The following is a 27406-nucleotide window of genomic DNA, read 5'->3' as shown; positions in this document are numbered from 1 at the left end:
CCTGTTAGATGCTGCAAAAGACCTGAAGCTGGATAACAGCCCAAAACAGATGATCAGGTTATGGTTTAGATCATGCTTGACCATTAAAGACAACTTGAGAATTTATGGCAAGACTTAAATATCGATGTTCACAGAAACACAAAAGTGAACTTCTCTAGATATGTGGAGGCATACCCAATCCAATACGATCTTTAGAGATGTCTATTTGGAAAACCTTTTGAATACCATGAATACTTTAATCCACATTTTCACATTTTTGTATTTGTTTTGACACAATATAGAAGTAAAATGCACAGAAGTTTGAGGCTGTGACAAAACGTGATGAAGTCCAAGGAGTATGAAGCACTATGAGTGGCACCGCCGTGTGCCAGTATTATAAAACATTGCAGAATAATTGAACCTTTTACTGTACGCCAAGGTTAAAAGGAAACTGCTGAGAATGCCCAACCAATCAAAAATGCCTCACACCCACACTGAGGATAATGAAGTCCCGAAACGTTTCCTGTTTACCAGCCAATCCCCAAGAGCACAGGTCTGTCTGTACCTGTAACCTGTAAAAGGTTTCTGCCGTCTGAATTCTCAGAAAAACAAGTACAGGCAGCAGGGAAAGGATTAGTGTGTTCAGGAAGAACAGGCATGGTGTTTTTGTAGGAGCTGGGTGCATCTTTTTTCCAGCTATACTACTCACCAAAGGTATCAAATGTGGGTAAGAAAACCTAATTTATAAAGAATGAATCTATATCAAGCAGTTTAAGCTGTTTCTTTTATTGCTGTTACCAACAAATATCTTCTCGGTAAGCTTCACTCAGGGCTTGAACACACTGTTTAAACTCAGTTTTAGACGTTCACGTTCAGCTGCTGCTAGATTAAATCTACTCGGCCGAGTCTAAGGGTTGTAAAAAAAAACAGGCCTGAACAGATGAGGACACAACAGGTCGGGTTTTTGTTGTCTGACAATTCAACCTAAAAGTCCAGATGCCAGTTCATACACTGAAAGCGGCAGGCATCTCCATTGTTTTAGTATGGCTCATAACTTATATCTACAAAAATGTTTCTGAAAGCTAATGTTTGTTCAAGGAAACAGAGATAATCACTATAAAAAAACGAACCGGTAGCGGTTTTGATATATCACAAGTTGTTCAAACATCAGTAAGTGCTGTAATGGATTGATTGAAGATATTTTGTGGCCATTTATTTTGCACTTCATCTTATTTGTCATGTGCTGCTCATATTTGCTTTACGATGTCTGAATCACCTGACGTATGCAGACTGTTGTAATTGAAAACCTGTTTTCTATCTTGGTGAGACTTTTGAGCAAACATTTGTGGATTACAGCAAACAGGAAAACAGGCAAATGGACTTTTGTTCAGTTCTTTCTGAAAACGTTTCGACTTCCTTTCAGGAGTCTTTGTCAGTTCTGGCGGCTCTCACTTGAGCAACCTGCAGTTGGAGCGCTGCTATTTTTAAGGACATGGAGGCCCATCCTCCTATAGGTGCATTCCAGGTCAGATGCTAATCAATGACCCACCGTCACTGTCCTGGATCGTTAGAAGCTATTGCTTGGTGTGAGAGGAGTACTTGGTCACCTGAATGATGATGAGATGCTGATGTAATCTCTTTGGAACGTGTTGGAGGACCGAGCTGTAAACACTGGGGAGTTGGAGGCCCAATCCTTCCCTGTCGGAGGCAACCAGACTTTTGTCCGGTTGCCTCCGAGTTAAGCCTGTTTGCTGTTGCGATGACCCGGATAACTGAGAGTTTTCCACAGGCATTTGTAGATTTCCCATCAGGTGGGGGCTTTAAACTTTGATAACAAATTAGGCTGGTGCAAGGCAACCTGCAGCCTCATTGCACTGCACCTGACTTGTTTCAGTTAAGTTCAGTAAAAGTAGATTTATTGTTATTTTTTGGAAGGTGTGCCTTCTGGTAGGTTTCATGTAAAACTAACATTTCAGAAAAAGAACTATATACTCAATCAAATCTGGTGGTGGTGGTACTATGATAGTAAGACCAAATTTTCTTTAACGGAGAGTAGCCAGACTGATCTGCGAGTGAAACCTTGAAAGCTCGCGAGATCAGGATGGTCTCACGAGGCTAAGTCTGGCTACCCTCCGTTAAAGAAAATTTGGAGCCGTTCACCAAACGAACGTCCAATCAGCGTTGGCTTTGAGGCGGGTTGAGGTGTGACGCAACGGGAAGCGCGACAGTTCAGTCTAAAGAACATGGCGGCTTCAGCCGATGAAACTAGCGTTAGCGTGGCTATCGAGCAAGTTTTATCGGAATTACAGAGTATTTCTTTGCTGAGCTAACGATTGGTTTATTTGGCCCGTCTATCACCAACATAGGCCAATCAGCTAACCAGTATTTTCGCCCCTTCCCAAAATTACTTCAACGGAAGGTTTCCAGATGGATATGCGGAGCAAATCTATCTGGCGGAGTCAGGTAACAAACCCTCCACCACTTTAAGGCGGTGAACATGATTCAAGAGAGGGGTGATACATGGTGGAGATTTGACATACTGACTTAATTATTAAATTGATAATAAAAACTATATTTTGTTTCTTTCATTCTGCAATTTTGCCCTCGCTGCAGAGCCTTAAATTCTTAATTTCTGCTTTGTATGTAGTACCTTTGTGTCGGAATCTTTCCATTTACATTTGACTTTGCAGTTGTGGCACCTGAATTTCTCAATGAGGCAGAATAAAGCCTATTTCTGTTATAGTCTATCCCATTTTTCTTGTATTTCATGTTTCAATCCTCGTAAAAAATGTATTTATAGTTTTTTTATGTTATTAATTACAATATGAAGACGGCTTTGAAATATTCTACTATCCAATACACTACTTTTTCATGATTGTCATGATTGGCAAAACTGCCAAAAGTAACATTTGAAATACCAGAATATTATTATTCATAATTTATTACTTTGTGCAGTTAATGGAATTGAGGCTTTAATTAGCAACATAGTTCAATAACAGTCAATTTTGTTCTTGGAAATGAATCTGAAAGCTGCCAGAAATTAGTCAACTCGGCTCACCTGTGCTCCTGTCAACATTTACCTACTTCAGCCATCTCCTCCCTGCCAGAACGTTTCTTCCCATCTTGTCCGGTGTGATGGACAAGATGGGCGTCAAAAATAATTACTATCCACACTTGTAATGTATGTTGGGTTCTTACTGCTAATTTTGGACTGTTATTTTTCAGAGTGAACAGATAATACAACTTTAGAACGTAAAAAAAATATATATAATTAAGAAAGCACTCAGGTTTTTAAGTTTAAAATTTGTATTTTTCCATAAATCTACATATAATACAATGTTACTAACACTATCAATCTGGTATAAGCAGAGATACAAAAACCAACACAGAAAGACTGTTACATAAATGGTTTCTACGTTAAAGAGGGTAATGGCATCACAGCTAAACAGAATGCTAGGGCAGATGTAACCTACTATGAAGAGAAAAAACAAAACAGAGAGAACATAAAGCTGAAATAACAACAAATAACATCAAAATAAAAAGGACCCAAAAGGTTGTAAGTGTTGATTTTGCAAAATAGGAGTAGAAGAGTTAATTAGTCAATCAAAACCGTTTACATATCTTTTTTAAATAGTTGCTACGGTTTGGTTTCACCTATACAGGGACAACATATCCTGGTATTTTTCCAGTCAGAAGTTTACATACACTGATCGTGGAGATGAATTTTGGAAGGAAAAAATTAAGACAATCAATTTGGTGAAAAGCCGTGAATTTATTGTGAGGGGGTTTTGCCGCTCTAGACAGGGTCAAAACTTATACAGGCTAAACCTATCTGCATGTTCACCTAAATGTTTTAACCAATGGTGCTGGTTCTAGATGTGTTTGGAAACTAAATGAAAAATATCACTGAAGAAAGTTTAGCATCCATCCACCACAAAACTCCCCTCTTAGTTCAGGGTTCACCCCATGTAGCTTTAGAGGATTTGCAGCACTGGTTTGGCTGTTGTTCTGCGGTTGCCACTGATTTCCAAGCAAAATCCAACAATTTTGTGCTTGTCAGCAGTTTTGTCAAGTAAAAGAGAAAGTTTAGACAATTACTGCCATTATTCAACAAGAAAAAAGGTTTTTAGTTTAAAGATGGAGACAACAAAGTGGAGCTCTTTCACTACAGCATGAGCAGGTTCCAGTGAAAACCTGCAGAGTCTTATCAGAGCGATATATTTAGAGGAAAGTTTGGTTCTGGTTCGGTTCTGTAGAGGGAATTTTTGTTAATTTGTGTAACAAAATAAATTTAAAATATTACACTATTCTGCAAATCAACTCGTTTTTCTTCAATGTATATCTGAATAGGCCTTATGTATTAATAATTGCAGTTTTGTTTTCTTTCTTTTCTTCTGCTGTACAGCTTAACTTTAAATTGAGCTTTTTGCATTTTAATCAGTCTTGTCTGTAAGTCCGCTGTCTAGGCCCACCTGTTTATGCAACTTTAACACCTGTGGGACGGTACATCTATTTCTATTCTGTTAAAACTTGGTCAGAATGATATGAAAAAATGTCACGCCTTAATCTAAGCTAGATGTTTACCTTATTTGATAAATGTGTCATTATCATTATATTATTGTTTGTCAACTAAAAAAACCCTAGTTTAACTTTGCCCTTGCAGTGCACTAGAAGGATCTGTTTTATATAAATATATTAAAATCTATTCTAATCTAAAAAAGAAAAAATCCAGAATGTAATGTATAGGTGGAACTTGATACTTTTTGTGACTATTTTCACTACAGAGGCACTGTTAAGTCCACCACAAAGGGCTGAACTTTTAACATTTTGATCCTAGAACGTTTTTAGTTGGAGATTTATCCTTGTTATTCAGAGTGAATTATTCACCGATTTAGCATTTTTTTTCCCATTTCTATTACTCATAGAATAAGTTTAAGTAATTATGTTAAGAATCAGCACAATTTGTACATTTTTAGCAATTAAACGATTAATTGTCTGAATAATCATTAGAATAACCATTTATTAAAATAATAGTTTATAAGAGCCTTAGTTAGGACATGTACAGGTGACAGGACAAATATTAGTACCATCTGTAGAAAAATGGCCGCCTTCAGAGTTAGTTAAAATATAGTTGTTGTTTTTTTTACCGAGAGTTGTAGGATAAGAAAAGTGTAACTTCCACCAGCGAAATTACTTTTACTGACCTAATTGGATTTTACTGACCTGTGGTGGTCATTGGCTTATTGAGATAACAAATACGTTTCCTGTTTTGTTTATTACCTAACCAGGAAATGCCGTGTCATGCTCGTTGAAAGAGACGATTTTGTTGTTAGGTGTATGAAGTGTTGAGATAACGCCCGGCACATGTCTGTTCATTGAGATAGCTGATTCGTGTCCTCCTTTCCTGCTGCATCCAAGCCCCACGCGGGTGCTCTATTGAGAAACTCCTCCCCAACAGATCTCCTAAAACTGAGGTCGTGGTCCATAAACCACTGACCACCGCAGTATGAAGACGCGTTTTCTTCTCGGCTGTACTAATGAAGGGATCAGTAAATGCCTTTAGTTTGGAGGGAGGACTGAATTGAGCTTTATATAATGACTAAAGATTAAGGACTAAGGATTCCCTATTTCACCTGCTCCTCTGGATTATTTCTGCACAATCGCAACGGTGCGAGAGTTTTTTTTTCCGTAGGACCCGTATTCAGTCTGACGGGTATGCTTCTGAGCGTATATAAAATAAATTAAATAATTAAATGTGTATAAATTAATTAAATAATTTAATGAGAATAAACAAATTAAATAATTGAACGTGATTAAATTAATTAAATAATTAGACATAATTAAATAATCACGATAATAAAATTAATAATTATATAAATAATAATAATTAATATCATATTAAAAATAATAATTTAATATGGGTGGCGGATGTGGTCTGGAAGTGGGGGATGGGTGTGAATTCCGGAAGTGGGGAATGGGGCAGGAAATGGGGGAACGGAAATGGGTGGGGGCAATAAATAATCCATCAATTCGATTAATTAAAATTTGACAGAAGGTGTCTCCTATGGTTTTTCTGGCAAGATATTTCTCCCAATGTGACTTAATAATGGAAAGGGAGGGAGATTGTCAGGTTGGTGGTTTAACACGAATATTTGTGTGTCTATAAGATGTTTCATGCATTTCTTTGATTAAAGAGATCAAAATTTACTCTTTGTTTAGATTTCTACCCTTTCTGACCAGAAAAGCAGCAACTATGTCTCAATCAAATGGCTTCACTGTGAGTGACGAAGGGTGGGAGTCACACAAGAAAATGATGGTGGAGCCCCTGGCTATCAGCGACTCAGAGGTTTGTTTTCACAGCATCTTGAGTGAATGGTTGATTTCTTTGTAACTTTGATAAATATTGCTACAGATGATTAGGAAAATATACCACAATAATCCCTAAATCACAGTGGTTATGTTTTAGGTGTTCTCTATCATAAAGAATGAGAAGCACAAGCAGATTTATGGTCTGGAGCTAATAGCAGCTGAGAACTTTACCAGCAGAGCTGTTCTTGAGGCTCTTGGCTCCTGTTTGACCAACAAGTACTCGAAAGGGTTTCCTGGCCAGAGGTACAGTTCCTGCTCCAGTTATTAGAGGTTTCACTCTACCTTATAGTAGATGCCATTTACCGTGCATTTTGTACAATAAATGTAGGTGTATTGCACCTGTTTAGCTACTACTACAATGGTTTGGAGTATAATGATGACCTGGAGACACTTTGTCAGAGGAGGGCACTGGAGGCCTTTGGTTTGGATTCAGAGAAATGGGGAGTCAACGTGCGTCCATACTCAGGTATGACATCCTGATGAAACTTGCCTCTCTCAAATTTCTTATGTCCTGCATTCACATGTGTCTTTGTTTCTGTGTTAGGATCCCCTGCTAACTTTGCTGTGTACACGGCTGTCGTGGAACCACGTGGTAGGATCATGGGCCTGGATGTTCCTGATGGGGGTCACCTGTCGCATGGTTTCATGACTAATGAAAAAAAAATTGCAGCAACATCCATCTTTTTTGAAACTATGCCATACAAGGTTCGAGGTCATTTACATTTCCAGGAAAAAGTTTCTTAAAGATTCAATTAGCTTTTAAGTTTAGCTAAGCAAAAATATCAGACTGTTCTTACCATTAGTCTTTTACTTAATGTTCTGTCTCATTTGTAGTTGTTTCTGTTTGAAAGAGACCAATAAATAAAAGTTTGATTTATTGTGTTATTGCGTTAGAGATCATTGGAGTGAATTGAAACGGTGGAAAGTCCCATTTCCTACATTTAGTCTGTTTTACATAGCTTCAATTAGCTGCACAGATCTGTTGAGTAGGACAAGATGTTGTTATCCCAATAGATACCTAAGGCACCAACGAGACACTGTGGCCATCGAGTGGGTGATGGCATCCTTTGGGTTCTCAAGTGGGCGCCCTCCTTCTGAGGTGTTTCGCTGATAGGCCCACGACACCTCCAGAGGGTTCAGCATCCCAGGTTCACTCCCATCAACCATCACACACTTGAGCCCCAGGCCAGGTCCTTCCTCTTGGTCCACAGCCACTGGCTCCCCTTTTCAGCGGCCTTGGAGAGGTCCTTGATTGCCTGCCTGAGGGCCTTTCCTCGCACTCCCATTTCCCTGAGTAGCCTAGATGTTGAGCTGGCTATGAATCCCCTGCAGCCTACTTCCACCGGGCGTACCTTCATGTTCCATCCTTGTTGTTGGGCATCTACTGCAAGATTGGTGTATCTCAGCTTCTTCCGCTCAAAGGCTTCCTCTATGGCACCCTCCCAGGGTACCGTGAGCTCAATGATGTACACCAGCTTGAGTGAGGAAGACCACAGAACGGGGTCTGGACGCAGGTTGGCGGATGCAATTTCCGGTGGAAGCACAGCTTTGTGTCCAGGTCTGCCAGCATTTTCCAGTCCTGTGCTCTGCCCAGCTGCCCAATGTCAGCCCTACTGGTGATGGTAAAGCTGGCGTAACCCTCTGGAACAAAAAGTGTTGGCTGCCGGTGGGATGGAGGCGGGGGGAGCACATTTGCACTCATCCGCTGGCATTCCAGCACTGCTGCAAGACTTCTGAGCACCTGGTTGTGTCGCCAGGTATAGCGACCTTGGGTAAGGCTGCTCTTGCATCCCACTAAGATGTGCTTTAGTGGGACATCTTAGTGCCCCACATGCTTCTGGCCTGGGCACAAGAAGCATGTGGGGTCGTCGCCATACCATTGGCTTAGATGGTAAAATATCATAAGCAGCTCTGATGGTAAAGCTTGCCCTGAATGCCTCCATCTCCCATATATCTTTCCAGGAGAGCTTTCTTTTCTCAACTCCTTCCCTTGCTGTCCACTGCCCTTGCTTCACCTGTGCCACAGCTTGTGTGCGCCTTGCTGCTTCCTCTTCCCACCGTACCTCTTGGACCACCAGCTTGCGCTTCTGAGCTGGATTGGCCTTGCTCCAAGTTGGTCTGCGAGTGCCAAAGCCAAGACCACTCCTCCCCTCCTGAACATGTCCCACGATGTCCCGGTGTCAGAGTGCTGCCTTTGCCTGCTCTGTAGCAGCTAGCGGGGTCCACTTCCTCCCAGTGGCCAAGATGGGTGCTGCTTGGGACACAAGTGGGTCCCTGGAGTCTTGGAGCGTCATTTCCAGTCTAACCTTGGCACACTTGTACTCCTCTGCCAGGCTAGTGATGGGAAGTTCCAGCATTTCTCTGCCATAAAGCCCAATGCTACTGAGGCACCTGGGAAGGCCAAGCCACTTCCTGGCATAGGCGTTGACCAGCCTCTCCAGTTTTTCCACCTATGAGAGTGGAACCTCGTAGAGGGTTAGTGGCCAGAGGAAACGTGGCAGGAGTCCATACTGCATACACCAGAGCTTGAGCTTGCCAGGAAGCAAGGTTCTGTCGATGTTCTCTAGGGCACTGGCTATGTCCTTCCTGAGCTGCTCTACTTGCTCTTTGTCTTTGAGGGAGGCATCATACCATCGCCCCAGGCTCTTCACAGGCTTCTTGGTGACCGTTGGAATGGGTTCATCACCAATGTGGAAGCAGTGGTCTGACAGCCTCCCCTTGACAATGGAGATGCTTCTGGACGTGCTTGGCTTGATCTTCATGCGAGCCCGCTCGATGTTCTCCTGGAGTTTTCCCAGTAGCCGTACTCTGCAAGCCTTGGTCACAGTAAGTGTGGTGAGGTCATCCATGTAAGCCCTGACTGGGGGCAACCTCAGCCCAGGTCTTATTCGTTGTCCGCCTACCACCCATCGAGATGCCCATATATGACCTCCATGGCCAGGGTGAATGCCAGAGGGGAGATGGTGCAACCGGCCATGATTCCCACTTCCAGATGTTGCCATGTTGTGGTGTACTCTGCTGTCATCACACAGAGCTGGACGTCCTGGAAGTAGGCGCATGACCAGGGCTGAAAGGGCTGATGGGACTCTGAAGTAATCAAAGGCTGGCCACAGGAGGTTGTGAGGGACTGAGCCAAAAGCGTTTGCAAGGTCCAGGAATACTACGTGGAGATCTGTCCCCTCCTTCCTGGCGAGCTGAATTTGATGCCAGATTATGCAGGCGTGCTCCACACATCCTGAGAAGCCTGAGATGGCTGCTTTTTGGATTGATGTGTCAACCAGGTGGTTTCTTTGCAGGTAACTTGCTAACAGATGAGCAACCACGCTGAAAAAGATTTTCCCCTCAACATTCAGAAGGCTGATCTGGCGGAACTGGTCGATTTCTGAGGAGCCCTTTTCTTTGGGGATAAGCTCTCCGCCAGGATGTTGGAATCTCCTTCTTTTTCCACACAATCTTTATCAGGTTCCAGAGGAATTGAAGGACACATGGTGCATTTTTGTAGAGTCTGTATGGAACTCCATTGCGGCCTGGCGCTGACGCAGCCCTTGCTCTACGTACAGTTTTTTCTACTTCACTCCACCTGGGTGGACTGATATTCAGCTCGTGCGCTGGTGTGTTAAGGGGTGGCATGTCAGGTGGGAGTGTAACCTTTTCCTGGTGTCGTTCATCTGTGCAAGTTCTTTTCAGGTGTTCTTCTAAGACAGCCTTTGACACAGAGAGACTTCCACTCTTCTCCTTTGTAAAGAGATGCTTCACAAATTTGAAGGGGTCTTTGTAGAAGCGCGATCTTGCTTGCTCTTTCCTTCTGCGCTTCTTCAAGAGATTCTCTGCTCCTCTCAGAGTTATAGAGTTACAATAGTAATGTTGCCTTCAAAAGGTTTTTTAGGGGAATACCACCTGTCACTTCACTCATAACCCAAATGTACGGCTACAGCAGTGATTCTCAAATGCTTTCTGTGGCGCACCCCTTTGAAGAAGGAAAAATATATATAATATTAACAATATTATAAATGGCTTTTAGCCTGACTTGTACATGCAATCAACTTTGAAACGGCTATTTTATCTAATACAGTTCAGCTTTATTTATATGGCGCCAATTCACAACTTTACCAAGTCAAATTCGATCAAGTTGGTCTGATTGGTCAAACAGTTTCCTATCTAAGGAAACCCAGTAGATTGCATCTAGTCTTGACAAGCAGCATTCACTCCTCCTGAAAGAGCGTATAGCCACAGGGACATTCATCTGCATTGTCGACGGCTTGCAGCAATCCCTCATACTGAGCATGCATGAAGCGACAATGAAGAGGAAAACTCCCCTTTTAACAGGGAAGAAAACCTCCAGCAGAACCAGTTTCAGTGAGAGCGGTCATCTGCCTCGATCGACTAGGGATTAGAGAAGACAGAGCAGAGACACAATAAACACAGAAGCACACATTGATCTAGAAATCCTTTCAATGTTATATGGTAATAGCGGGTGATCTGTCTTCCCTGGATGATGTCAAAGTTAAAAGAACGCCAGACCAGGTGTACCTACTATGAAAAGAAACATTTATTTTTATGTTCCTTATAACAACAAATAATGCAAACTGGAGAACAGTAGAACTCAGTAGAGTGAGAAAAATAGATCCTGATGTCCTCCAGCAGCCTAAGCCTATAGCAGCATAACTATAGAGGTAGTTCAGGGTAACATGAGCCACTCTAACTAGAAGCTTTGTCAAAAAGGAAAGTTTTAAGATTAGTCTGACAGGGTGTCTGCCTCACGGACCAAAACTGGGAGTTGGTTCCACAGTAGAGGAGCCTGATAGCTAAAGGATCTGCCTCCCATTCTACTTTTAGAGACTCTAGGAACCACCAGCAGACCTGCAGTCTGAGAGCGAAGTGCTCTGTTAGGAACATACGGGGTAATCAGAGCCCTGATATATGATGGAGCTTGATTATTAAGGGCTTTATACGTTAGAAGAAGAATTTTAAATTCTATTCTTGATTTAACAGGAAGCCAATGAAGGGATGCTAAAATTGGAAAAATATGATCTCTCTTACTCCTAGACAGAATATTTCTAATTTTGGCAATTTTTCCAGAGGTAAAAAAGGAAACTCTGGAAACCTGTCTAATATGGGATGTAAATGACATCCTGTGGTCCGAAATAACACCAAGTTTTTTTTTTACTTTATTACCAAGGGCCAATTTAATGCCATTCAGATTAAGTGATTGATTAAGAAGTTTATTTTTTAAGGATTCGGCTCTAAAAATGACACCTTCTGTTAAAATTCATCCTGGTTTTGATGTAATCAAGACATACCTGAAGTCTAAGTAATTGATTGGATTGCACCTCATATGACAAAAATAATATTAAGCCATTACAATTAAAGTAAAACATCAGTTACATTAAGTTTTGTACTTATTAAAGAGTTCATATAATAGAATTCATCATACTACTGACCACAGGCACAGACCAAAAAGCAGGGAGTGCAGTCCAAACCCTGCAAATGGTTAACTCAATTTGAATTGATTTGGGACAGATATGCGTTTGGTATAGATGGCATGTTTTTCTGTAAAATTAAAAATGATTCAATATTCAAATAAAAGCCAGATGAGTCTTAAGCTGGGGGTCTTGCTGCATTTGTTCTCAGCTGAATCCAGAAACCGGCTACATTGACTATGATAAACTGCAAGAAAATGCACGGCTGTTCCACCCCAAACTCATCATTGCAGGTACTTTATTGCACACACACATGCAACTTGTACACCTTCTGTTTTGCTAGTATTAGACTAATTCATTACTTTTTGTCTTCCACAATTTAAGGGACAAGCTGCTATTCCCGTAACCTTGAGTACGACCGCTTGAAGCAGATTGCCAATGAGAATGGGGCATATCTGATGGGGGACATGGCTCATATTTCTGGGTTAGTGGCTGCTGGGGTGGTGCCCTCACCCTTTGAACATTGTGACATTGTCACAACAACTACTCACAAAAGTTTGCGAGGCTGCCGTGGTGGACTTATCTTTTATCGGAAAGGTGGGAAACAACCCTTAAAGCATTTAAGACATAAAACCATTTTGAATATTACCACGCTACCTCTCTGCCCATTTCCATTTTTTCCCCCTGACCTTCCGCTTTTCTCCTCAAGGAGTACGGAGTGTGGACGCCAAAGGAAAGGAGACTCTGTACAACTTGGAGTTTTTGATCAACCAGGCTGTGTTTCCAGGGCTGCAGGGAGGACCACACAACAATAATATTGCAGGTACAGTTATTATCATTTGGCTTTCATCTTGATGTCTTTGAGTTTATGTCAGAACCCGTGTCACAGAGGTGATGTCCGTTCCTGGCAGGTGTTGCTGTGGCTCTCAAACAAGCCATGACACCAGAGTTCAAGGCTTACCAGCTGCAGGTTCTGGCTAACTGCAAAGCTCTGTCCAGCGCCCTCATGGACCTCGGGTATAAGATTGTCACTGGTAGGTGTCTCAAACACATGATCTTTTATAGGCCAGTTACAAATATCCAGAAAGAAATTGTTTCTACAGCAATGGAAAACTGCTTCTAACTAATTAAGTTTACTCTTGTTTATTTGTTTAGAGTAGGGGTCTCGGATTCCAGTCCTCAAGAGCTATCCTGCAACTTTTAGAGGCGTCCCGTCTCCAACACACCTCAATGAAAGGCTGGGTCATTTGCAAGTCCTTCAGCTCTGCAGAGGACTGGAAACGAATCATTCATTTGATTGAGGTGTCTTGGGGAAGGGATGCTTTTAAAAGTTGTTGGATAGTAGCTCCTAAGGACTGGACTTGCCCCCCCGTATTTTAGATAATACGTTTTCTTTTTATCGTTTTGGGTAGTATGTGTTAAGGGAGTTTGCAGCAGCGGCTTGTGCCTGCTATACCGGTTTAACTCTCTGTGCAGGTGGATCTGATAACCATCTGATCCTGCTGGACTTGCGCAATAAAGGAGCTGATGAAAGACTAGCTGAGAAGGTCTTGCAAGCCTGCGCTATTTCTTGCAACAAGAGCACCTGCCTAGGTACGGTTGACTATATACACTCAATTTAAAATGGGCGTCCAGTAGTAACACCACGAGATAGCCTTAGTGATATAATAACACACAGAGGCATGAAGGAAGTGTTGTTGTCTCAGATGTCACCAGATTAGCAGCCATAAGAAACCACAGTATTATGATAAGAAGCAGATAACGGCAACAAAAGAAAGTACACTGCTCAATCAAATAAAGGGAACACTTAAACAACACAATGTTCCTCCAAGTCAATCACTCTTCTGTGAAACCAAACCTAACAAGCAACACCGGTTGACAATCAGTTTCACCTACTGTTGTGCAAATGGAATAGACAACAGGTGCAAACTAGAGGCGATTAGCAAACCCAACTTCCCCCCCCCCCCCCCCCCCAAAAAAAAAGGAGTGGTTCTGCAGGTGGTGACCACAGACCACTTCTCAGTTCCTCTGCTTTCTAGCTGATGTTTGGTCACTTTTGAATGCTGCTGGTGCTTTCACTCTAGTGGTAGCATGAGATGGAGTCTACACCCCACACAAGTGGCTCCGGTAGTGCAGCTCATCCAGGATGGCACATCAATGGGAGCTGTGGCAAGAAGGTTGGCTGTGTCCGTCAGCGTCACTGAGCTATATAATACACTGGAGTGCTGATTTTGCCAAAAAACTGAAGTCACTGGCTGCCATCCTGCTACTCCCTACTCTCACAGAGCCCTAGAGGATTTGGTTGCAACAACAAGCAGTTTTCTGGCTGTTTGAAAATGTTTCACAGGTAATTCTACAGTCAGTGGATGTACTAACACTATCAACTACTAGGAAATTAGGTGCTGAAATAATTTACATGTTATTCACATTAAATATATATGTATGTATATATAAGTATGTATATATGTATATATATGTATACATATATGTAAATATATGTTTTTGTATATTGTTATTTATATATTTATAAATGTTCTATATATATATTTAAATGAGTACCTGAGTACCTTAAGGCTCTGGATGTTGTGTCTCTGTGTTGGTTAACGCGGCTCTGCAACATTGCGTGGACATCGGGGGCAGTTCCCCTGGATTGGCAGACTGGGGTGGTGGTTCCCCTATTTAAAAAGGGGGACCGGAGGGTGTGTTCCAACTACAGAGGAATCACACTCTTAAGCCTCCCTGGTAAGGTCTATTCAGGGGTTCTGGAAAGGAGGGTCCGTCGGATAGTCGAATCTCGGATTCAGGAAGAGCAGTGTGGTTTTCGTCCTGGCCGTGGAACACTGGACCAGCTCTACACCCTCAGCAGGATTCTTGAGGGGGCATGGGAGTTTGCCCAACCAGTCTACATGTGTTTTGTGGATCTGGAGAAGGCATTCGACCGTGTCCCCCGAGGGATCCTGTGGGGGGTACTCCGGGAGTATGGAGTACCGGACCCTTTAATAAGGGCTGTCAGGTCTCTGTACGACCGGTGTCAGAGTCTGGTCCGCATTGCCGGCAGTAAGTCGGACTCGTTTCCGGTGAGAGTTGGACTCCGCCAAGGCTGCCCTTTGTCACCAATTCTGTTCATAACTTTTATGGACAGAATTTCTAGGCGCAGCCAAGGTGTTGAGGGGATCCGCTTTGGTGGCCTTAGGATTGCGTCTCTGCTATTCGCGGATGACGTGGTCCTATTGGCTTCATCAGGGCGTGATCTACAGCTCTCACTGGAGCGGTTCGCAGCCGAGTGCGAAGCGGCCGGGATGAAAATCAGTGCCTCCAAATCCGAGACCATGGTCTTGAACCGGAAAAGGGTAGAGTGCCTTCTCCGGGTTGGGGAGGATGTCCTGCCCCTAGTGGAGGAGTTCAAGTATCTTGGGGTCTTGTTCACGAATGAGGGGAAGATGGAGCGGGAGATCGACAGGCGGATTGGTGCAGCGTCTGCTGTGAAGCGGGCGCTGTACCGATCCGTTGTGGTGAAGAGAGAGCTTCGCCTTTTGGCTCAGCTCTCGATTTACCGGTCGATCTACGTTCCTACCCTCATCTATGGTCACGAGCTTTGGGTCGTGACCGAAAGAACGAGATCCCGGATACAAGCGGCTGAAATGAGTTTTCTCCGTAGTGTGCCTGGGCTCTCCCTTAGAGATAGGGTGAGGAGCTCAGTCATCCGGGGAGGACTCAGAGTAGAGCCGCTGCTCCTCCACGTCGAGAGGAGCCAGTTGAGGTGGCTCGGGCATCTGGTCAGGATGCCTCCTGGACGCCTCCCTGGAGAGGTGTTCCGGGCACGTCCCACCGGGAGGAGGCCCAGGGGAAGACCCAGGACACGCTGGAGGGACTATGTCTCCCGGCTGGCCTGGGAACGCCTTGGGATTCCCCCGGAGGAGCTGGCCCAAGTGGCTGGGGAGAGGGACGTCTGGGCCTCCCTACTGAAGCTGCTACCCCCGCGACCCGACCCCGGATAAGCGGAAGACAACGGACGGACGGATATATTTAAATAAATAAAATGCAAAATATTTCAGCACATGACTTTCTCAGTACTTGATAGTTTTAGAACATAACATAAAAGTATATGGCATTTGACATTTTAAAAGTTTTAAGCCCACCCCCTGAACATGAGAAAATCCTTGTTATTCAATGCTGTAGCGCACATATTCCCTAGTTACTGGAGGAAAATAGGGAGTACCAATATGGCGGCTGGTGGCTTCAAAGCAACTCATTCTAACAGCGGGCGATTAGCACTCCGGTGAATAATATAGCTCAGTGGTCAGCGTAGTGTCCAGAGCATGGAGGTGCTACCAGGAGACAGGCCAGTACATCGGGAGACATAGAGGAGGCCGTATGAGGGCAATAACCCAGCAGCAGGACTGCTACCTCCGCCTCTCTGCAAGGAGGAACAGGAGGAGCACAGCCAGAGTCCTGCAAAATGACCTCCAGCAGGCCACAAATGTGCATGTGTCTGATCAAACGATCAGAAACAGACTCAATGAGGGTGGTGTGAGGGCCCGACGTCCACAGGTGGGGTTTATGCTTACAAAAGACTTTCACTCAACAGAAGGTTCCTCTAATTATTGCTGAGGTAGTAGACAAACAGACATTGTCTTATTTTATTAAGGCAGTGATATTTTCCTAACAGTTTTCAAATTTTGTTTTCTTCAGACCAAATTTAAGATTAAGCTTTAAAAATGTTCTTATTTTTACTGCAAATACATTTTCATAACAGGTTTTAAGAGCGCTTCGCTTCCAAGTGGTCTGAAGTTAGGCTCTCCAGCTCTGACCTCCAGAGGTTTGAGAGAGGAGGACTTCAAGAAAGTGGCGCACTTCGTTCATAGAGGTAAGCTTTGGAAGAAAAAAAAGGCTTTTTTTGTATCAGTTACCAGCAGACAGATGTTCACCAGAACAAGCGTGTTTCTTTTATTTGTCAACACGTTTATTGAAGGTTTTAGATTTCACAAATTTACAATTAAACAACATTCCCATCAACCACTCCAACATGCTGAGTGCATAGACATGTCACACAGTATGAGTCTTGCTTACAAATATAGAACTGAAATACACAGTAAATACAATTAAGTATCACTACACACATATCAAAAGTAAAATGGCAGCATCATAATAATAATAATAATAATAATAATAATAATAATAATAATAATAACAGACAAAACCTTGAATTAACCAGTTTGATTGTCTAGCTTTGAAATATTGCATTAGGGAGCTCCATTGTGGTAAAAAATTTTCTGTTGATCCCCTTGTTGCATATTTAATCTTTTCCAATTACAGACATTACATTGTATCATGTAGCCAAGATATCGGAGATGGTGGTGCCCTACTCTTCCACTATAGTGGTATTTTGCGTCGAGCAATGAGTGAAGTAAATGAAAAGACATGTCTTTGTTTAGATGACAGTTTCATGGCAAGTTTGGGTACACCAAATATAGCAATAAGAGGGTATGGCTCAATTTCATGTCCCATTACTTCTGCAACAGTCTTAAAGTAGGACTTCCAAAAAGGTTCCAGCCTTGAACACATCCAGAACATGTGTGAGGGATCACAACAGGTCTGTGAACATCCATCGCATAATTCCCAGATATTTGTATATATCTTTGCCAGCTTAGCTTTACAACTATGTGCTCTGTGAACCACTTTGAATTGACCCAGCTGAGATTTTGCCCTGGATGAACAGGACTTTATGCAGCACACCACCAGTAACAAACATGTTTCAAGTAAAATGTTATGTGTGCTTTCTCCTGGAGGTATTGAGCTGGCGTTGGAAGTGCAGAGAAGTCTGGACCCCACGGCCACCCTGAAGGAGTTCATCCAGGCGTTGGCTCAGGGAGAGAAGTTCCAGCAGCGGGTGGCAGAGGTCAGGGCAGAGGTGGAGGCTTTCTCCAGGCAGTTCCCCATGCCTGGCCTTCCTGAGCTGTAGAGAACAGACTCTTACTGCTTACTGCTCAAATCAAGAGGCTTGTTGACATCTTGTTGACAAGTGGTGGTCATTTATGGTGTAAAACGAAAATGCTTGTAGGCTACTCTTAATTAACAAGAAGGAGATCTGTGATTTTCACTCAATCAGCACTTTTATTAGATCCTACAGGAGAGTAAATGTAACTGACTTTTTTCCCTTGTTGTCAAGTTGTACAGAGTGATAAAGAGAAGTTTCTTTTGAAATTTAATTTAACAATGCACCCCCTAAGGTCATAAAGGAAACTGTTATCTACAGAATACATGAATACAGAAAAACCTGTAAAATAAACCCAAGAAGTGCATAAAAAATGTATGAATATAAGAAAGTGAAACTCAAATAAAATGAACTGGATTTTAAATGTATATAAAGAAAAACTCACCAAATATTTTTATAAAGACAATGACATTTTTGCCCACAAAAATAACAATCAACCCACCACTATAGAGATGTGAAGTTCTACAAAAAAAAGCAGGAAAATAATAAATTATTTAATTGTAATAAATTTAGTTTGGAAATGGCAATGGGGGGATCCTGAGGCGAACTTTGACCTTTTTGTTGTACCTCTTTACCATTTGTTGTCTTTGTATGTTGTTTCATGTCAGTCTCATTCCATACCTGATGTCTTTCGGGTACAAAGCATAAGGGTTTACCATGAGATGTTTTGTAACAACCGTCCGTCAATTCGTAGCCACCAGGGTGACATTTTTTACCTCCTTTCTAATGATATAAATTAAATGTTTTATAATTTAGTAGCAGTCGGCCATAGGCAAACTTAGCAACATAACTGCACAACATAATGCTTCACAGGAAGTCGGTGGGATATATATATAGAGAGAGCTTTGCAAACTTTTCCACATTTTTTATCAAAGTACAACCACAAACATAAACATGTTTTATTTTTTGGTCTTTCATATATGATTCACCTCTTCTTCCCCTCACTAAGACTAAGAAAGTAGAGCACATAACCCCAGTTCTAAAGTCCTTACACTGGCTCCCTGTATCTCAGATAATAGACTTTAAAATACTTCTGTTAGTCTATAAATCCCTGAATGGCTTAGCACCTAAATACATCACAGACTTGTTATCGGTGTATCAACCCTCCAGACCACTGAGGTCCTCTGGCTCCAGCCTACTCTGCAGAACCAGAACCAAACACAGAGAAGCAGCATTTAGGTTCTATGCTCCACTTATCTGGAACAAACTTCCAGAAAACTGTAAAAGTGCGGAAAACCTGAGTTCTTTTAAATCAAGATTAAAAACACATTTGTTTAGGATTGCTTTTGACTGTTCAATTATACTGTTCTACTGAAACAGCATTATTTCAACTTTTTTAGTCCAACTGTTTATTGATGTTCTATTTTGTTTCTACATTTTATTCCTACTTGCTTATATTCTGTTTTGTTTTCCTGTATTTTAATCGTGTAAAACACTTTGCATTGTCTCTGTATTGAATTGTGCTTTATAAATAAATTTGCCTTGCCTTGCCTTGCCTTGCCTGGTGACCTGTCCAGGGTGAACCCTGCCTCTAACCTACTGACAGCTGGAGACAGGCACCAGCACCCCTCGCAACCCCAGCAGGGATAGACGTGTTAAATAATGGATGGATGGATGTTTGTTCTGTCAAGTCATGTCATATCATGTCAGAGTTTATACAATTCATGTATATAATAGTTCCTATGTTTCCCATTTCACGTACAAAATAAATCAATGTGCTTTCCATCCAGAAATAAACAGTACTAAAATTCCAAATGCAACGACACAAAATTTATGTCTGAAAGATAGATATGTCTGATAATATTGAGCAGTGTACATCTACAAGATATACAGTATACACACACACCATGATAACATATTTTTGGATTTTCTGTGTTGGAGATACTCTGGAACAGTTGTTAAAAGATGTCAGTGAAGAAATGAAAAAGCAGCTCTTAAGTTTATGGTCTGATTGTAACAAACTGAGCAAAATCCAAATAATGTTGTTTGGGAACAAGGAAATTAAATTACAGATAAGTGATGTTCTGAGGATTCAGTAAATGCTGAAATGGTATATATATATATATATATATATATATATATATATATATATATATATATGTGTGTGTGTGTGTGTGTGTGTGTGTGTGTGTGTGTGTGTGTGTGTGTGTGTGTGTGTGTGTGTGTGTAAAAAGGACCCAGAGACCCCAGACTTTAGACTTGAATGATGATGATGATGATCATCATCAAACGAAATGCGAAAAAATATGACAATAAAATACCCTTAAAAATGGGATCAACATATATTTAAAAACTAGCTGAAGGAAGAAAGGTTTTTTTTCATTACCTTTAAAAATATTTTTTTAAATAGTTGTGACTATCAGAGCTACGGATTTTTAATATAAATATTTTCAAATAAAAAGATAATTGAAGAAAAATATGTGAATACATTTCATGGAAGCTGAGTTGGGGTCAGCGTTAAAAATCTTGGCACTTCTTGTAAAGTACATGACTATTTTTACCGCTGTACAAGAGATCTAATCAGGATGGTTTGTTGTCAAGTAGCACACCGCTCGACCATCGATTAGTTCTGTCTGGGTCCGGTGCGCGCGTCTGCTCACGGAGTCTGAGAAGCAGTTCGATAAAAAGAAAAAAGAAACAAAACTCCAACAGACAGGAGCCATGTTGCCGTTACCAGGTTGTTTTTGAAACTTAGAAGCTACAAACTCCAGCAACGTCGATGCTTTGCGGTTGTTATTAGCTCGTCGGTTAGCCTGGCTAACCCTTTTAGCCGCCAGAAGCTGGTCGGTTACTAGCTAACAGGTTCGGTTTCGGGTTAGCTTAACGGCAAAATAGCCGCTCAGTTATTTGGCTTGGGAGCTTTAAACGGGAGCAGACATGCAGGAGATACTGGCCAACGTGGACCACATCAAGTTTGACCTGGAGTTCGCTGTGGAGCAGCAGTTAGGGGCGCAGCCTTTGCCTTTCCCTGGCATGGACAGTAAGTGCTACCTGCTGCTAGCCGCTGTCTGTGAAGCACGGGAGGAGCTAGCTGAAACTAAACTAAACGCACATGTTTTCCTTTAGCTTTTTGTTAACTCTGTGATGGCGTGTGTCTGTTTTCAGAGTCCGGGTCGGCTGTGTGTGAGTTCTTCGTGAGAGGAGCCTGTATGAAAGGTAAAGTAACCCCAGAGAAAACAATTTCAGCAGGAGTTGTGTTAGCAGCTCAGGAACCACGAAGCGCTCAGTGCACAGACTCTACCTCAGAGGATTAAAGCTTATTATTTAGGACTTGTTGCGTTAAATGTTTTAGATTGTTGTTCCTTCCTGGGTCATTTTTGTGAATTTTGTTTTTTTCCTTATTAAAATCTGTGAGTTAAACGAAGGGTTTTCTGCAAAAGTTCCGAGTATCAAAGTCCAAATATAGGACACGTTCACTGCTCACCTGTGTTGATCTCTAAGTTTACTGACCTACACGTAAATTAGTCAGACAAAACATTGTTAGTTGGTTAATAGTGGATTAGGTTTCCCCTCTGCTGTCAGCCCAGGTAATCCATTTAGAACTTTAATCGTCTTGTTACTGAAAAACGCTTTATAAATAAACTTGCCTTGCCTAAAAATCTAAATGTCTAAAGGTTAGGGTATCAGGTGCCTGCGGTGGGTTCTTACACTTTAGAAAGAATATGATTTGATTTACGTATTATCTATTGATCGATCTAGATATGCATCTATCAGTTAAAAGTCCTGTGGTTTTTGCTTATTCTATATAATGTAATCTGACATCTTTACAATTGCATGCCCAATTTATAGTGATTTTTTGGATGTATATTTTACGAATCGACAATAAACGGACTGGGATTTTCAGATAGATGTGATTGGACAGAAGAAGAAAAAAAAAGAAACAAGGGGATTTTTTTTTTATTAGGAAATATGTGTAGGAGCCTTGTGACTAGCCACCAGTCATGTAAGTTAAAGTGAGGTAGAGTCTAACTTTAATGAATTACTAGTGAATCCTGGACTCACTCATCTAGCACAACCTTACAAATCGGCTGAGATTTACCGTTAAAAATGTTTGATTGCATGCTGATCAATCCTGATAAAATTGTCAGTGGTCTTCAGCTTTGTCTCTCTGTAGTCATAACATCACGGGTGACCTTATTGGTAGAACTTGTAATGGATGTAATCGTTTTCAGTGCGTCCTGGTAATTGTTTCTGCCTCGGCTGGCATTTTGCAGGCGGGATGTGTCCGTTCCGTCACATCAGCGGAGAGAAGACGGTGGTGTGTAAACACTGGCTTAGAGGCCTGTGCAAGAAGGGAGACCAGTGCGAGTTTCTCCACGAATACGACATGACCAAGATGCCTGAATGCTACTTCTACTCAAAATTCGGTTTGTTCACACCTGTTTTTCTTGTCGTTGTGTTTGACTCGTGGCTGTCAGTCACCGACCATTTGACTGCCTGATGCTAATGAGTTCATGTTTTAACCCTCAGGGGAGTGTAGCAACAAGGAATGCCCCTTCCTGCACATTGACCCAGAGTCAAAGATCAAAGACTGTCCGTGGTACGACCGAGGCTTCTGTAAACACGGTGAGGTCCAGCTCCTTAATGGGCAGTGTTTTTGTTTCAATTGATATGTACTGAGGAGAGGTGTTGGTAGTTTTCATGTTTCACATTGCAACCACAGACTATTTGTATTATTTGGATTTTTCATGTGATAGATGAACATATTACATCACATAATTATGAAAGTGATGCAAAACAAGAAAAACAAAACAATGGTAACTCTGGAGGAGCTGTGGAGATCCAAAGCTCTGGTGTGAGAAGTTATTGAAAATTACAATTATTAGTTGGGCACTCCACAAAACTGGCCTTTATGGAAGAGTGGCTGGTCAGTGCTCTGGTCAGATACATCGCCATGAAACATGACGGTGGCAGCATCATGCTGTGGGAATGACTTTCTTCAGCAGAAGAAGTGTCGCTGGTCTGAGATGATGGGATGATTGATGGAACTAAGTACAGGCCAGGCCTGACAGGAAACTTCTTAGAGGTTGAACAACCACCTGAAACACAAAACAAGAGCTCCAGAGCATAGTTCAGACATAAATCCTGTGGAGCATCAGTGGTAAGACTTGGAAAATAAATTTAGGTTTGTGGTTGCATCCTGACCGAATGTGAAAATGCCCATGAGGTATAAATACGTTAGTTAGGCACCCAGAAATCCTTTTATTCCATTTCACTAACTTTGTGCATCTGCTCCTGCCTCAGGTCCTGACTGCCGGCACAGACACACAAGAAGGGTGATCTGTGTGAACTACCTGGTGGGCTTCTGTCCTGAAGGGAAATCCTGTAAATTTATGCAGTAAGGACATTATTTTATTTTAACAAACACCTATACTAATTCCTTTAGAATAATAATGAATTTTAGAAAATTGTGTGGATAGAAAACGCAAAATAAAACAAGATTTGACAGTTGCATAGATTTAAAGGGTAATGAATGTATTTCTTTCTTCCAGCCCTCGGTTTGAACTGCCAATGGGAACTTCTGAGCAGCCTCCTCTGCCACAGCAGGCACAGAACCAGACCAAGGTAACAGGATGTATGCCCACATGTAAACATGCGTACATGTTGAGCTGTTTTAGTCACGCTGGGAAATGGAAATAAAACCACGTCTAAGTTTAGATTGCAGAAGTCTCTGTCAGGCACAAGGCTGCGACGAAGTGCTTTCACCCTGCCAGCTGCTGGGTTATTAATTCCCAAAGCTTGTTTCTTGTTGCAGGCGGCGTCCACCATCAACCGCTCATCGCTCTCTCTCATCCAGCTGACCAACACCAGTCCCATCCAGCGGCTGCAGAACAACACAAATTCTGGCATTCAGCAGAACAACATGTCCGTCAACAGAGGGCCTCGTCCCCTGGACCAGGTCACCTGCTACAAGGTGAGTCTTCGCTTCAGCTGCAACGTCTCCCTGTAGCAATTAGTAGGATTACAACACCCTTTTTCTTTAATATACATTAAAGCCATAAACTGATGTTTTTTATGCAATAAACCAATGCAAATCAGTGCATAATTGTGAAAAAGGAAATTGCCTGGTTTAAGACACTTTGTATATAAAGTTGAAATAGCTGATATTTGCTTATAAGATGTTATAAAGTCAAACGTTAAGCATGGTATTAGGCATTTTTCAGCCCTGAAGTTTTTTTTTTTAACATTTAATCACTGAAACCTTTCTCCCCCATGCTGCAGTGTGGAGAGAAGGGCCACTATGCCAACAAATGTAACAAAGGCCACCTAGCGTTCCTGAGTGGACAGTAGCCTTCTGCCTCGAGGTCTAAACAATATGGCTACCAGCTGCCCTGGATGTTACAGAAGCTGAAGACGGGAGGCCTCTGTTCTCCACAGCCCAAAGACTTCCAGCTTTTTAGCAGAGCTGCTCCTGGGCGTGCGGAAAACTCAGCGTTCACTGCCACATGCAAAAATGTGAACGTCTATGAAAGACTCAAGGACAGAAGATTTGTGTTGCAGGAGGTGAAAGGGCTGATGTGCAGGATTCAGCTTTTGTTTCTCTGCTGGACAAACGACTTGTAGGACAGAGGATTGAAACAAACCCAGGCGGTCCCCTTAACAGCATCAGCATCGTTTTGACTGTACGTCTCAGGCTGTGTGACAGCACCACTACTCTGCTGCCCTGTCTGCAAAGTAACACGAACAATGGCTGCAGAAACTTTAAAGTTACCCAAAACCCCAATCTCAGATGCAGGTGAGAAACATCCTGAAGCTCTTTGTGGAGGTCTCCTATCGCCCTGCATCAAGTCTCAGCAGGACGGATCAGCTGGGGTTCTCTTCACAGCCAACCGATTCAGTCTGGATTTACTGTCTTTACCAATAAACGGCATTTTTGTCAAACCTTTGGTGTTGCTGAACAGAAGACAACAGTCTCACATTTCTACTTTTTATTGGTCACAACAGTCGCATATTAACACAATATAGCTGAAGGTATATAAAGAGCAGGGAGGGGCCGGGAGCTCGTGGTTGGACCCCTGATGCTGTGATGGCGGCTAGAGGCGCTCAGTGGTGCTTCCTCCAGCGATCGTGCTCTAAAGGAAGATGAATGAAAGGATGTTGAGGGGGAGAACACTTAAAAATACAGCGGTAAAGGTTAGATAAATGAAACATTTCTTACTGAGGTGATCGTATGACCACACGTAGCTGATGACCACGTATCCGGCCAGCAGCATGGCGATGCCACCGATGCCTCCCTTCTTTACACCGATGTACTTATTGTAGTATCTCGTATGGGCTGAAATAGGACAGTTGAGAACAATAAGCTTCGTCGCCACAAAGTATATTAGAAAATGGAATAATTCTATCATTTGATCACCATAAACCTACTGAGTGCACCTTCTAAGAGAGGAAGAGAGTTTTCTGAGGTATGAATTACTGGGAGACTATCAGTGTTCAGCCCAGCTCTATACGGGTATTTACTGTAACCTTCACTGTTAAAGATGCTGTGAACAAGAACACTGATCTTGGGAGACCACAAATGGGCCGGGTCATAAAAGCTTTTCAAAGTGATCTGAAGGTGACCACAAGCACCTGAGAAGACAAACGTGGTCAATGATCAAATTATTCAAGAGCTCGTCTACATTAATTTTACTAGTTTCACTCCCGACTGAAAGGAGGGCAGTTATGGGTTTTGTTTTTACTTTTTATGCAGTACACAAATGCAAAAGTTGACTTAAAAAAACCTTTTGAATTTTAGAGGAAAATTTCATCTGCTCTAAAACAATATTTTGATTGAATAGAGCTGAACAGTACTTTAAATTACAATAATTACAATGCTAAATTTGTAAGGCTGCAACTTTTGAGAGGCCAAACATCCAAACAGCGTGCCGATAACCCATTGGGCTAGTTGGTGGGTTTTCACTGTCCTTTATGCCTTCTACTGACGAGTCTTCAGTGATCACTACACTGAAGCTCAGGGAGTGTGGTGGAGCCATGGTGGCAAGGGGCTGTACCATATCTGGGAAATATGTCAAAGCAACACTGTTGAGATTTCCGCTGTCACTTCATGCTTGCTCAGTATCAGGGATTGTTGCAAAGCCATGGACAATGCAAACGACTCTCCCTGTAGCTCTACAGTTCTCCAGGAGTTAATGCTGCTTGTCAAGACGATGCAATCAACTGGGATGCCTTATATAGGAGATTTTTTATGTATAATCTGATTGAATTTGACTTTGTAAAGTGCCTTGAGATGACACGTTTCATGAATTGGCGCTATATATATATATATATATATATATATATATATATATATATATATATATATATATATATATATAAATAAATTGAATGAAAAAAAGTCAGCACTGCTTTTTGTGAGCTTTAGCTCCAGAAATACACATAAAATGTGGGCATCAGGCACAGCAAAAGCCAAATTATGGCGTGCAGAAATGACCTGCATGACAATTTAAATAACATATTGCATCTAAACAATCCTTTGCAATTGTGATATTGCAAGGCCAACTACGCATCCTTAATTGTTGCAGTGGGGAAAAATGTAGGTTAATCAGAACCGGTCTGGTTATAGCAATGTTTCACTTGTGCAGCGCAGTCCAGAATCAGTAATTCTAACCCTATTAAAAATATATATTTCCACACCCTCTGCTACCGTGACAACTAAGCGCGTCTCCATTATGAGAACAGAGACTTTTCTCCTACAGACGTGTGGTCAGCTCACCTCGGCGGAACATCGAGACGATGCCGTTCGGGCTGTAGTCCCGACCTCCGAGCCAGGTTCCCAGCTCCCCCAGCTTCACCTCCATCAGGCGCTTCTCAGCAACAGGAACTGATCAGAGGAGGGAACAGAGAAGCACAGAATGACAGCATGCTCCTCCACAGCCTCGTTGATTTACTTGCAGGAATACATTTAACAGTTGTTTTTAACCACCGCCATAACGCCATCGTTAAGCTTTTCAGCTTATTATGAGTTAACGGTGCAAGCTAGCTAACCCCAAAATAAACCTTTATATACAACAAAACGCGGATATAAATAAGTCATCCTAAGGGAAAGTTAAATTATCCGTTTTGTGACCGTAAAGCCTCTCGGTTAAACGCCCCGGGCCGCCGGGGAGCTGCAGCTGAGGCAAAGTCCTTGACGAGAGTCAAAGGTTTCAGCGCGGCCTTCGGCCTAAAACACGGCGACAGCTGAACGAATCAGCACCGAGATGACAAAATAACAACAACAGCAGCTCATGGTGTCGATATGCGCACACAACAAGACACAAAACAGAAATAAAACCGAGATTAATCCGGCAGCGGTCACACTACGATACCTGGTCTGTCCGCCATCTTGACTGGTGCGGGGAGCTTGCAGCGGGGAGTGATGGGAATAAAAGGAGGAAGTGCATTGTGGGAATTGGAGTTGTGATAATGTGTCTTACTCGCGCTAGAGGTCGTCACAAGCACCTGTGGACAAGTTATTGTGTCTTTATGACGATTGAAAACGATTCTGACGCAGTTAGCGCACTAGTTTAGTTTAAGATGATATAAAACGAGCAAGCTCGATGATGACTGGAGGGGGAAGAAAACAACCACATGATCTAAGATAAAAGAAATAGATGAATGAATGAATTGAATGGAGTCATGGGATTTCTCATGCAGAAAT

General features: G+C 42.2%; 3 protein-coding genes across 7 annotated transcripts; 2 read left to right on the top strand and 1 right to left on the bottom strand.

The window, feature by feature from the left end:
• The first annotated feature begins 550 nt into the window (after window positions 1-550).
• Window positions 551-18237, top strand: LOC105916057 (serine hydroxymethyltransferase, cytosolic). 5 transcript variants are annotated; one of them, XM_021309434.2, is made up of 12 exons: window positions 551-702; window positions 6199-6325; window positions 6446-6591; window positions 6696-6814; window positions 6893-7053; window positions 11980-12061; window positions 12153-12365; window positions 12478-12591; window positions 12680-12802; window positions 13245-13361; window positions 16525-16635; window positions 17558-18237. In XM_021309434.2, the coding sequence occupies exons 2-12, from the start codon at window positions 6233-6235 to the stop codon at window positions 17728-17730; spliced, it is 1452 nt and encodes a 483-aa protein (XP_021165109.2). In that variant the 5' UTR covers window positions 551-702; window positions 6199-6232; the 3' UTR covers window positions 17731-18237. The 5 variants fall into 5 exon arrangements, with proteins under 5 accessions (XP_021165109.2, XP_021165108.2, XP_021165110.2 ...); XM_021309433.2 differs by having other exon boundaries at window positions 551-706; XM_021309435.2 differs by lacking the exon at window positions 551-702 and adding an exon at window positions 5458-5647.
• Window positions 18238-20310: 2073 nt separating this feature from the next.
• On the top strand, window positions 20311-24645 carry cpsf4 (cleavage and polyadenylation specific factor 4). Its single transcript, XM_012850361.3, has 8 exons — window positions 20311-20743; window positions 20869-20919; window positions 21978-22130; window positions 22234-22329; window positions 23008-23101; window positions 23256-23328; window positions 23519-23677; window positions 23986-24645. The coding sequence occupies exons 1-8, from the start codon at window positions 20641-20643 to the stop codon at window positions 24052-24054; spliced, it is 798 nt and encodes a 265-aa protein (XP_012705815.1). The 5' UTR covers window positions 20311-20640; the 3' UTR covers window positions 24055-24645.
• Window positions 24646-24677: 32 nt separating this feature from the next.
• Window positions 24678-27202, bottom strand: atp5mf (ATP synthase membrane subunit f). Its single transcript, XM_012850362.3, has 4 exons — window positions 27075-27202; window positions 26480-26587; window positions 24923-25039; window positions 24678-24836 (listed from the first exon to the last, which is right to left on the bottom strand). The coding sequence occupies exons 1-4, from the start codon at window positions 27088-27090 to the stop codon at window positions 24808-24810; spliced, it is 270 nt and encodes an 89-aa protein (XP_012705816.2). The 5' UTR covers window positions 27091-27202; the 3' UTR covers window positions 24678-24807.
• Between the last annotated feature and the right edge of the window lie 204 nt (window positions 27203-27406).

Source organism: Fundulus heteroclitus, chromosome 16 (genome assembly GCF_011125445.2).
Source record: "Fundulus heteroclitus isolate FHET01 chromosome 16, MU-UCD_Fhet_4.1, whole genome shotgun sequence".
In the NCBI taxonomy this organism is placed as follows: domain Eukaryota; kingdom Metazoa; phylum Chordata; class Actinopteri; order Cyprinodontiformes; family Fundulidae; genus Fundulus; species Fundulus heteroclitus.
Note: the sequence above shows the minus strand (reverse complement) of the source record. Positions and strands in the feature narration are given on the sequence as shown.

Coding starts and splice junctions, on each gene's coding strand:
- LOC105916057 (XM_021309434.2), top strand. CDS start 6,233: ATGTCTCAATCAAATGGCTTCACTGTGAGTGACGAAGGGTGGGAGTCA. Junction 7,054..11,979: donor TTGAAACTATGCCATACAAG/GTTCGAGGTCAT, acceptor ATTTGTTCTCAG/CTGAATCCAGAAACCGGCTA. Junction 13,362..16,524: donor CAACAAGAGCACCTGCCTAG/GTACGGTTGACT, acceptor TTTTCATAACAG/GTTTTAAGAGCGCTTCGCTT.
- cpsf4 (XM_012850361.3), top strand. CDS start 20,641: ATGCAGGAGATACTGGCCAACGTGGACCACATCAAGTTTGACCTGGAG. Junction 20,744..20,868: donor GCCTTTCCCTGGCATGGACA/GTAAGTGCTACC, acceptor GTCTGTTTTCAG/AGTCCGGGTCGGCTGTGTGT. Junction 22,330..23,007: donor CCGAGGCTTCTGTAAACACG/GTGAGGTCCAGC, acceptor CTCCTGCCTCAG/GTCCTGACTGCCGGCACAGA.
- atp5mf (XM_012850362.3), bottom strand. Junction 25,040..26,479: donor CGTCTCGATGTTCCGCCGAG/GTGAGCTGACCA, acceptor GTCCTATTTCAG/CCCATACGAGATACTACAAT. Junction 24,837..24,922: donor GTGGTCATACGATCACCTCA/GTAAGAAATGTT, acceptor ATCTTCCTTTAG/AGCACGATCGCTGGAGGAAG.